Raw genomic sequence first — 12,345 nt, forward strand, 5'->3', positions numbered from 1 at the left:
CTGGATTCTCTCCATCAAGTCCATGTCCCTGTTGTATCGAGGTGCCCAGAGTTGGACACAGTAAACCAAGTGAGGTCTGACCAGAGTAGAGTGACAGAATCACCTCTATTGATTTGCTGGCCATGCTTCTTTGATGCAGCCCAGGATATGATTGGCCTTGGGTGCTACAAGTGCACATTGGTAGCTCATATCCATTTTTTTATCCACCAATAACCCCAAGTCCTTTTCCTCAGAGCTGTTCTCTGTCCCAACCCAGATGCATGATCTTGCACTTAGCCTTGTTGAACCTCACAGGGTTCACGTGGGCCCACTTATCCAGCTTGTCCAGGTCTCAGTGGATGGCATCCTTTCCCTCAGACATGTCAACTCAGCTTGGTATAGTCTGCAACTTGCTGAGGGTGCTCTTGATCCCACTATATCATTGACAAAGATATTGAATGGCACTGGTAGAGGTACAGACCCCTGAGGGACATCATTTGACACTCACTTCCATCTAGAATTTGAGCTATTGACCACTACCCTTTGAATGGAACCACACAGCCAATTCCTTACACACCAAACCACCCACCCACTGAATCCATATCTCTCCAACTTATAAGAGGAGGTTGTAGGAGACTAAGTCCAGACAGATGACATCCATTGTCCTTCCCTTGCCCACTGATGTAGTCACTCCATTGTAGAAAGCCACTAGACTGGTCAGGCAGGACTTGACCTTAGTAAAGACATGCTGGCTGTCTGGAATCACCTTCCTGTCCTCCATATGCCTTATCAGAGGCTCTAAGAAGATCTTACCCAGGCACAGAGATGAGGCAGACAGATCAATAGTTTGCAGGCTCTTCCTTTCTGTCCTGTTTAAAAATGGGTGTAATGTGTCACTTCTTTCAGCCTCCAGGGACTCCACCTGACTGCCAGGACTTTTCAAATATCACGAAAAGTGGCTTGGCAACTACATCAGCCCGTTCCCTCAGAGCTCTGGGAAGCATTTCAATACGTTCCATAGATGTGTGTATGTTCAGGTTCCTCACGTGGTCATGAATCTTGTCTTCACTTACAGTGGGAGGGACTTTGTCCCCATGGTCCTTGTCTTGTGTCCATCAGCTCAGGAGGTATATGCATGACTTTAGCTCCCAGACCATTTGAAAAGGGACAAGAAAAATTGTATACTATATACAGTCATAGAATCATAGAATGCTTTAACTTGGAAGGGACCATGAAAGGTCATCTAGTCCAATACTCCTGCACTAAGCAGGGACATCTTTCACTAAATCAGGCTGCTCAGAGGCTCATTCAACCGACCTGTAATGTTTCTAAGCATGTGGCTTCTACCACAGGATCACAGGGTGTTAGGGGTTGGAAGGCACCTGAGGAAACCATCAAGTACAAGCCCCTACCAGAGCAGAACCACAGAATCCATCACAGGTTGCACAGGAATGCACCCAGTCGGGTCTCGAAAGTCTCCAGAGGAGACTGCACAACCTCTCTGGGGAACCTCTCTACCACCTCTCTGGGCAACCTGTGCCAATGTTTCCTGACCCTCATAAAAAATTTCTTCCTTAAATTTTGTCCTAATCTATCCTCTTTTAGTTTAAAACCATCACCCTTTGTCCTGTTGCAACAGACCTTACTAAAAAGATGGCTCCCATTTTTTCTGTAGGCCCCCTTTAAGTCCTGAAAGGCTGCAATCAAGTCCCTGGGGCAGTTTTAGGCTATGCCTTCAAAATTAGCTGCAGATTTTGAGCAGAAAAGTAGAAAAATATAAATCATTCACTATTGGGTGTAAAAAGGAAAACAAAAGATTATTCTAAACAAACTCATTGGACAAAATGTGTGGGATGGACACAGATGTACCCTAACAATCTTTCACATTTCACTTCACTTCCATTCTTTTTCTTTTCTCCTGTGGTTTTAGCTGCTTTCTGCTTCACTTGGGGAGATAAGTAACTGCTCTGGCTGGTCTTGGAGATAAGAACTAACATTACTTCTTCTCAGCTCGTCTTTTCTTCTGTTGCAGGGGGAGAGAGGAGGTTTGGGGAGGGGCAGTGGAGCAGCTTCCCTGATCTCTGGGGAACCAGAGGGATGCCAGGGGGGTTTCTGTGTATAATATTGTAAGTACTGTATATTTTGTACATATTCATTGCATTCCATTGTAGAGTGTAGTTTTTGCTTGTAAATACAGCTTCCATTTGCTTCCAGCTGAATTAGTTGTGCTTAGTTAATGTGAATAGGAAACTTCAACCCACGACAGGTCACCTCGCAGTCTTCTCTTCTCCGACCTGAGCAACCCCAAATCTCTCAGCCTATCGTCACATTGAACATAGTCCCTGCGTATTTCACCTTATTCAAATTCCAGCACAGCTTATCAATTACAGTGGTGATGGCAAGAACTTAAGTTTAACAAAACCCCCAGAAATACACATTTTTAATAGCTATATGTGCACAAAATGCTTCAAGGTCTCAAATGTTTTTTTAACCAGGATCAACAATGAAACCAACAAAACATGATGGAAAACACTCTCTAGGCAAGAAGGATTTTCCAAAGACAATCAAGATCTGAGATTACTGCCTACAACTGAAACTGTTTTTTCTCTTCAACTATTAAACAGAGCTACCCTCAAAGAAACACAAATTGCTTTCTTTTCGTAGGCCAAGAAGAAACTGAGTCAGCACTGTACAGATCCTGCTCTCTATTGTTTCTGCTTATGACTGGAACAACACAGAACAAATAGCACAGTAGAGCAGTGGAGTGACATTTGCCACTGTTAATTTACAAAAGAAGCCACCATTAGTTTGAAAACTGAAACTGAGCAAATAGAAAATAGACAATAGAAAGAAAAAAAAATCTGAGCAGAGTTTGGGGAAAGTTTGTTGCCTTTTTTTCTTTTTCTCTTTTTTTTTCCTCTTTTACTGTAAACACAAGTCAGTTCTTATTTGGATGGTAAGGACAAGTCTTACTTAGCCTCTTATTGTGTATGAATTTTAGAGACAAGGACCCTGGAGTGAGCCATGTGGGTCTGTGCTAGGCATAAGCAATACAAGAAAAGATGTCCACAGCAGATCTTCTCCCTGTCACTAGGGGCAACGAGGCTGGGGAGGGGTCTGGAGCACAGCCCTGTGAGGAGAGGCTGAGGGAGCTGGGGTTGTTTAGCCTGCAGAAGAGGAGGCTCAAGGGAGACCTTATTGCTCTCTACAACTACCTTAAGGGAGGATGTAGACAGGCAGAGGTTGGTCTCTTCTCCCAGGCAACCAGCACCAGAACCAGAGGACACAGTCTCAAGCTGCACCAGGGGGAAGTTTAGGCTGGAGGTGGGGAGAAGGCCATTGGAGTGTGCTGCCCGGGGAGGTGGTGGAGTCACCATCCCTGGAGGTGTCCAGGAGGGGACTGGACATGGCGCTTGATGCCATGGTTTAGTAGTCATGAGGTCTGTGGTGACAGGTTGGACTTGATGATCTTTGAGGTCTCTTCTAACCTTGGTGATTCTGTGTGAACTTCTTCCGTGTAACATAGCACAAAGCAAGCCCTCTGCCATCCCAAACAGCTCCAGCTGAAGTGATACTGATGATACTGAACACTCAGCAACAACTCACACATTGACAGAAAAAGTCATCTCAGGACTCAGGGCACTGCGGTGGAGACAAAACCACAAGTTGAAGCTCAAGGTCCCTCATGTCCCAAATGACCAGCACTGAATAAAATGAGAGCAATCTGAAATGCAGTGAATCGCAGTACAGTGTATCTGCACATTTGTAAATCACCACTATGGGCCACACATACCTGTTTTGTGTGACCTTAGTACACACACAGAGTGCTCTTCCAAGTATGCAAGAGCAGAAAAACAGGTAAGCACACAAGTCTCAGAAAACTTGTTGTCCACATGCTTTTTGTACTGGGAAATGGCTTTTGTAGCAGTTTATGGACAATCCCACCTTATTTGGTACATCTAACAAGCCTGATCTACTTTTCCAATCTATTTTTCCAACTATAGTTTAAACATTTCCTGTTTAACTGCTTCTCAATAATTCTGTGCTGCAACAGTGAGTGAAGGCAATCCAAACCGAGCACTGACTGAACAGACAATTTGAATACTTGCCAGTAAGGTGTTGCTCCTGCCCTCATGCAGACCTGCACTTTACAGAGGGGGAGAGAGATTTTCCAAAACAAGGAAGGAAGAATGGGGAGAGGCTGTCAAGGGAAGATGTGTCAACTCCTATAGCTTAGCTTCAAGTCTAGCTAGGAGAACAGGCACCCTCCCTGGCGTGCACATGTCTGTGTTTTTGTTTGACTTTGGCTGATGTTTTGTTTTCCTGGGTTCTATTAAGTAGAAGCCTGGATGCATTTAAATTCTATTCCTTTGGGAAGTGATTACCTCTCTTCTATCACACACATATCTGTCACACAAACCACCAGCAAGATGGCATTTTTAATTTTCACATCTACATTAATTATTTTTTGCCCGCCTGCTCCATGCCATCTTGTTTCTTTTCTTTTATCTTCCTTGCTTCTCTGTGTCTTTATCCATCCATTCCTGCCTTTTCTGTCTTGCCTGTTTTGAATTCAATCCATACAGAACAGCCCAGCTATCACAATGGAAGCAATAATACAAGTACTAATAACGTCCTGCTGTTAGCAAGAGCAAATGCAAGTATTTTTTTAAGGACTAAGCAGCCTGACCTTAGGGAGCATATCCAATGCTTACAATAATTACAGAAGTCATATTCTCTTTGGCGGCCTATTTTTATTACATATTCTGTATCAGCCATGGGAGGCCCTGTGGCTACTATTTTGTTTGTCTGGAGTCTCTGAGCTAGACGACATGCCCAGGAAAGTCAGTTCATATTTAACCCTATATTCTGTAGATGAAAACCATAATGCAATGCACCTGGATTTCATTATCGATCAAACCACCAAGGAGAGGACTTATCATAAACCTCTTGCTTGCCAGTTTTAAAATTCTCCAAACTGCTTTGATGTGAACTTCAAAAGCTCCTTGACTACATGAAGAGCCATTTTCCAGACATCACCCTTTACTTGTAGTATGTCCTACTTCACCACTCACAGTAATTATACAATGTTCTGAAAGATCATTAGTTACTTTGGTTCATTTTGGAGTGAACTGGCTGTAGAGAGGAGTCGCTGCACATTAAAACCTCAGCAGAACTGCATCTTGCTGAAGGAGGTTTACCTCCAGGCAGCAGCATCCACATCTCCTGAGATCTCACATGCTTCTAGCCTCACTGAAATTCAGTAAGAAAATTAAGATTCTTAGCCTTAGCATCAGAGACAGTAAAGTGACTTAGAAAGTCATGGCCACCCAAATGTAGTATGTAAACCCACAGACATGTGTGGCATTGGTGTTATTTTAAGCTGGCAGATATTCAAAATGTGTCTCAGTAACTGCAAGCAGTATGTTCCCTTGGTAATCACAGCAAAGGAAATCAAATCAAGCTAAGGACTCACTGCAATCAGAACCATTATGCTTAGAAGTGCTACTTTCAAAGCAGCAGTAAGAAAAAAAAAAACTAGGAAAGCTGAGAAGGATATCTTAGGATCGTTGCAGCATACACGGTTTTGTAAAAAAAAAAAAGTAGTGTACTGAGGCAAGATCTTCTTTATTCACATGTGCAAAAGTTTACCTGTGATGATAGTTTCCAGGAAGGCTTTTTAAATGTCTTTATAAAACAGATAACTTTTTTTTTTAATATATTTTAAATAGGGGAACACCCATGTTAGTTGCAACTCTTAATCAACACCATGCTAGACAGTGAATTAGTAGAATTAGTCCTAACGAGACTCGGAAAGCAGAACTCCTCCCATAGAGGTGCCACATTGCCAAGCTGCTGAAGACATCATTTTCATGCTGATGGTTTGATATGAAGATCAAAAGGCCTAGCACTATATGCATATTCACAGTCTTCTTCACAGGATAAATAAATAACTTCTGACACTCCTCATCTTCAATCTGATCACCAAGTAGCATCACTGCAGCTTCAGCAGCGCTCTCCTGAAAAGCCTGCATGGGCATGTTACAGATGCTGATGTTGCTCTGAGTGATGCACAGAGCTAGCAGCTCGTGGCACTTCACCACTAAACTACGTGCAAAAGAAGAATTGTTAGTTTACTGAAACATAAAGAAACTCTTTTGGCAGACATGGAATTACAGCTGTTGTGTATGTTTGGTTTTCTAAAACCAAAACAAAATTAGAAATCATATCCTCTCTTAAATTTTCAGTAAAATTCCACCATGGAGTGCATTTCCCTGCAAGATAACCAGAGATCATGCAGTACTTTGCTCTAATAAGATACATTTCTTGGATTTGCTTTTACAATATATCAGTTGGTGCTCTTTCAAGTCTACTAAAACTGCAATGGTCAGCGAAACTTCAGAGGGAAAACACAAGGGCAACAATAAAAAAAAAAGAAATCTCTAAAAAGAAAGGTTAGAAGATAAGATAACAAAACGTCATCCTTGCGTACTCCAGCTGAAGGCTTCAAAATTTTATAGAGCAATTTTTTTTCCTCTTGGAAAGCTCTGCTATATGCTCACTGAGTATCTGAGAACCAGGAACTGCACATAGTCCCCAAGGGCCTATTAGTGAAAGTGCTGCTCTTTGTGAAACTGCTACAATCCAACTTACTTGCAATTACTTTTATGTTTTAAGAATGTGCAAAATGATACAGTCTATGAAAACAGTGGGCTCGTCCAGCAGTATCAGCATTCAAGAGAGTAAGAAGAAATGCTTTCTGAGGCGTGAAATCTCTGGTTAGCGTCAGAATTAAGTAGAGTGTAAGTATACAAGCATTCTCTTCTGTAATACATTTGAACTGTCCTTTTTTTATGAAGTATACAGCAAAATTTAAAACCTGAAATGCAAGGAAGGCCACTGTAAAATACTTGTAGTTGATAAGTATCAGACGAAGAAGCTGACAACCTAGACTGAAATGCGTTAATTCTATCTCCATAGCCTTTTGCTCACAAAATACTACCAAAGCAACAACGACAACAACAAATGTTAAAGTTCTAAGCCAAGATCTAAGCCCTATGACATAGGGCTTAATGGCAGATATAAGACATCAAGATCTGCCTCATCTTTACAATGATTTTACCATCATTTGCTATTACTATTCTGCCAAGCTCTCTTATTTTAAATGTCCTCCACCCTGCTGGTCCTGCAGAAGGAAGGAGCAGGGGTGGCCTCTATCACCACACACAGAGAATTAGGGTATAATACGTTCCTTCAGGAACTTGCACACTTCAGTATCAGCAAAAAATGCAGGAAATAGAGAGTGCTTATCATGAGAGCAGAGAAAGATGGATGATTTCTCTCAACAGGTCAATAGACTGTTTGTTTTAAAAAATGTGTTTTGTCAACTAATTTGGTCAATTTTATTTGCAAATACAGAGGGAATTAGGTTAACAGTTTCAGATGAACAAAATAAAACAAAAACCTTCCCTTTGCCCATGAAGCCAGTGGCTGAAGTGTTCTTCCAGGCTAGACAGATACAGGTTCAAGTTTTCATCAGCTTGATTCACACATGTTGGTTTCCCTAATTTAGTTCTTTTTTTCCCCCCCAAAGCATTCTGAAGAGGAGAAAATCTATTTCTTTCGAATCAGTCTACAACATTATATATGTATCTAGCAGACAAAGAGATTTGCAGTCAGGGGATACAAATACTCTAATTTTCCTGTCTGTTTCATGCTTGAGTCTTCCTACGGCTGGTGATGGGCAAACAGCTTGCCACTAGCAGTTGTTTCTGTTAATCCTGTGGGATGATTGACTTTCTGAACTATTTCCACTACATTCTCTGAATTCTAACTGAATATAATATTTAGCTCTCCGAATATACAACAGTTAATTAGATGATCAAGTTTTGCTGCTTTTTAAAAAGGGAACAACTCCAGTTAATAAATCATACCAGATTAGATGTTGAGCCTCCTGAACTTGAAAGCGACAAAGCCACTATCATCCCCTTACAGGAACGCAGCTACACAATCAGAAGAAAGGAAGGGGGTGCCTACTTCCAGAGCTACTTTTCCTTCTGGACCACCAAAACAATATACTCTTTAAAATACACTACTTAAAATGAAGATGAATGAAGGACTAAAATGAAATGGACCGCTGCTAAGGTGGACAAACTGAGTTGTCGCATTCAAGTGATAACACAACGAAGCACTGAAGAAAACTGTAAACATTCACGTAGTTCACACACCAGCAAGTTGCCTAAAAGCCTGTTTGAGAGTGAAACACATTGACAGCGCATTCAAACAGCTGGAGAAGAAAGCAATGTGTGTCTCTTATGCTGCCCAAATTTCATGAAATTTGATTAATTTTGCACACAGTAGGAACTAAAAGCCTTAGAGGACTATTACGCTATCAACAAATCTGCAGAACTTCTCTGTACCCCATGATGGGACCTTTAGTAGCGGATACTTTGTGCAGATGCACACAAGAGTTTAAATGAGATATGAGCTGAAAAGGTGTTGTACAAGCTCCCACTCCTTTTTTTTTTTTGCATCTGCTCCTCTCTACTCTTATGAAAATAAATACAGAGAACATCCAAAACAATACATATCAAACTAAGCCAAGGGCCAGACTGCACACTCTAAAAAAACAAAAAATACATCTAATTATGTACAAGGTTGCTATGACCACAAGAAAAAATGCCAATATATTCTCAGTGCTTGGCCCCACTTTTGGCTTGGCCCTCTATATTTGGCTCATCTTTATTCATGAGTTAATCTGGTTTTGAAGAAAAAAAATTAAAAAGAGAGAGAAATATATATATTTTTTTTTTAATGAAAAGGCGCTATTTTCATTTAAGTACTTTCTGCAAACATGCTGATTTTCATGAAAAATTCCAAAAGGAAGAATGAAAGTCTGAAGTTGTTTTCAGTCAAGAACTTATGCTTTGGAAAACTGACTTTGCTCAAAATTTTTTGACATCTGACTTCAAATGTATTTCTTTCTATTATTTAACTAATTGTACAGCAGATCATTAGTAGTGGTGCATATTGCCTTATGCCTCATGAGTAATGACATGAGATAGATCTTGTATCAGTTTACTTAATTTCTAGACAGAAGGTGCTCTGACCTAGAAAACAAATAGGTGTGCATGGTATTAGTAAAGGGCAGATGACATTAACTGTCCATTTAAACCACCTCTAAAAAAGTATACAAATTATTCATTATTCATAACTATTTTCATTATGAAATACTGTTTAAAAACTGTCTAGGAAGATAAAAAGTTAAATTTTGTAAGAAGAAATATTTGAACACTGAAAGTGTCTCAAAAAAAAATGCAGGGAAAGATCCCTAAAGCCACAGCTGAGTTTCTGTTTTAAATACTTACCGTCACTCCAGATGTGAAAAATGAATCCTAAAGTACTTGAACGTCCCATGAAACAAAACCTGCCTTAAGGTACCACATGAGTAGTCAACACTTGCATGTTTCCTGCTGTCTTGTTAACACACTCAAATTCAAAATATTAATGAATCCTAAATTAAAACATGTTCTGCCACAGTTAATCCCACATGCCTGCTGGAAGTTCACCTTGCCACCAGGAGCAAGAGGGATGCTGCCGTTCCCTTAAGGTTCACCCTGACAGGTGGGTGATGCTGCTGGTCTCCATCAGAGCTCAGGCATGTCTTCTGTGCACAGCAGCTTTGATGAGCCACATGTCTCCATTTCAGAGATGCCGCCCTGCTCTCACGTGTACAGACATCATGAAAGCGAGCTCACAGGGTGGGGGATGTAGCCTTCCTCACCTGACCCTAAAGGTTAGACCTTGAAAACACATACAGAAATTTTTCTTTTCTTTCTTCCTTAAAGCAAAACAGCCCTAGCAATTGTAGTTGTGGAAAAGATGTGAAAACATGAACCAAAACAACCTAGAGTACAATGCAGCAATTTGGAAATGCTCATTTGCAGACTGTGCTGGTTTTGGGATGGTGAATACGCTTAGGATTGTACAGGCAGAGAGCCGAGGAGGGAGGAAGGGCTCAGAACAACCAGAGCCCAAAGGTCAGAAATACTTCAACAAGGATGAAAGAAAGTACAAGTGGGACTTGGCAGCTGGACAGAATCCTGCCCAATGCAGCCAGTGGAGCCTGTGAAGTCCTCATCTGTGCCACACAAAGCAGACCCACTCTGCTCAGACAGATTTGGGGACATGCAGTAACTAGCAGGAGAGTCATGTGTGTGCTACTTTAAGCAGTTCCTTCTCCAGCCTCTTCCTTCACTAACTCCCCACTCAGCACAACCTTATTACCCCAGTGCTCTGCTCCCAAAACAGAGAAATGCTGCAGGTTCAACAGATTACTCTCCAAAAAGTGCTGAGTGCTGCTGAATGCTACAGAGCTGCTTGTAAGTGGCCTTTGCCTCACCTTCACGGGGAAAAGAGAAAGAAGACAAGGGAAGCTTGGTCTCCACTCCCTGCAGAGCCTTTCCAAGGAGCTATCAGGATGCTGAGAACGGGCCAGCTGGGTGACAATTTCCCAGGAGGCTGTGGCTGCCAGAGGGCACAAACCAAGCACGTAAGTGAAGGACAACACTGCTGCACCGTGTGTCTGCAGCTGTTACATATGCCAAATAGAAAACACTCTGGGGAGAAAGGGACGATCTCCGCCACACCTTTCACAAGTATTAATGTGCCTTATCCTATTTTGGGTATATATAAGTGGCTCCCTGCCACACACAGGCATACATACACTTGCAGGCAGTGCACAACCACTCTCACAGAAGTAACTTCTCACAAGAAGTCGCTTTCATAGATGAATCATCTCACTTGTGTGGATTGAACTAATCAGAGGACATCAGTAAAGGGGTGCGTGTGTTCATACTCTGTGCATGTTTCTCCAAAAACACATCCTACTGTCAACTGTTCTGCACATTTGTAATTATTAAAACAGCTTTAAAATTCTTCTGAAAAACAGATGATACTTCTCAAATACACTGCTTAAATATGAAAACTCAGGGTTGGATTTATCTTACTTGAGAGGCTTTTGCTGAAGTCTGCCCCAAAGCTGGTTGCTGAAGAAGTTACTCATTCTGAGGGTGTGATTCACCTAACATTTTACTTAAACGTAAGTCTTTTGCGTGCCATGAATTCAGTCAGTCTCTGTGATTTCCAGCAACCAATGCAGCTTCAGCTCTAATGCACTTCTAGACATCCAAGTTGGAAGAAGCCATTCTCACCGTATCAATAACTGACAGCCAGCGATCAAAACCACACACACCCTCTCCAGCCGATGCCTTTGAGGTCTCATTTGCAGTGAGTTACTGAAACCTTCGCTAGGTCAAGCGCAGGACTTGCCAAGGGAGATGCCAAAACGTGAGAGGGATGCCACCAAGTCACCCGTTCCCCAGTTCGTGGGGTGGCAGAAACGCTGGGGTGGGTTAGCACAAGAACAGAGGGGAGGCAAACAGTTGCCACAGCCGCTGACACCAATGTGCGTGTGTGCCACATGCCCCGCTGGGGCTGCAAGCCCCGACCCGCCGATGCCCCGGGGCTTCAGTCCTGCCCCCCGCGCCGCCGGCCGCTCACCTGAAGCAGGTGGTGAGCTCGCCCGTGGATTTCAGACAGGGGTACCGGCTGGTGGCGATCTTGTTCTCGGAGCAAACCTCCCTGTAAGGCGGGTAGTCGGATTGAGGGGGGGAAAAAAAAAAAAAAAAAAAAAGGAAGGTAGTGGATGGCTGTGAGGAAAGGCAGAGGAACAGGAGCATGGGGGTCCGCGGCGGGAGGACACCCACCTGTCGCCGTCCTGTGGCTCCTCCCGGTAGGTCCAGGCGTGCCCCAACGCCAGAAGCAGCAGCAGCCGGAGCGGGGCCAGGCTGCCGACCGGCCGCCCCATCGGGCCGCCTCTCCCCTGCGCGCCGCGCCGGCTCTGCCCGCCCCGGCCGGCGGCGGGGCTGCGCCGACCCGCCGCTCCTCCCGCCCCGGCGGAGGGCCGCCCCCCGCCGCCGCCAGATGTGCCCGCGGGGAAGGGCCGCGCCCGCCCAGATGTGCCGGCAGATGTGCGGCCCCGCGGCGGGGCGGGGCAAGGCGGGGCGGTGGCAGATACGCGGTGGGGGTGAGGGGACATCAGCCTCCCCTTTCCGGTCCCATCCTGGCCGCCCTGCTGCGGGGATCGCGGGGAACGGCCTGGGGGCCGGGTGCCCGCCCCGAAGTGAGCGGGGCAGAAAGTGGTGGAAAGGTCCAAGGCCGTGGGTGGTGATCAGCGTCACTCGGTGCACCATCACTGATGCTTTCCAGATTCGGCTTTATCTTCAATCTCTTTCCCAAAGGAACGGAGCAGTTCAAAGCATCTCTATTGCGACGGCTGTTTATCCTTGTGCAGGGCTACTACTT

General features: G+C 43.8%; 1 protein-coding gene across 1 annotated transcript in view; it reads right to left on the reverse strand.

The window, feature by feature from the left end:
• CCBE1 (collagen and calcium binding EGF domains 1) overlaps window positions 1-11,965 on the reverse strand; it is a 141,651-nt gene extending 129,686 nt beyond the window's left edge. Inside the window, exons 1-2 of the mRNA XM_054178414.1 lie at window positions 11,748-11,965; window positions 11,542-11,622 (exon numbers count right to left, since the gene is read on the reverse strand). Coding sequence (XP_054034389.1) covers window positions 11,542-11,622; window positions 11,748-11,848 — 182 coding nt within the window. The 5' untranslated portion in view covers window positions 11,849-11,965. The remainder of the gene's footprint in view (window positions 1-11,541; window positions 11,623-11,747) is intronic.
• Between the last annotated feature and the right edge of the window lie 380 nt (window positions 11,966-12,345).

Source organism: Dryobates pubescens, chromosome Z (genome assembly GCF_014839835.1).
Source record: "Dryobates pubescens isolate bDryPub1 chromosome Z, bDryPub1.pri, whole genome shotgun sequence".
In the NCBI taxonomy this organism is placed as follows: Eukaryota; Metazoa; Chordata; class Aves; order Piciformes; family Picidae; genus Dryobates; species Dryobates pubescens.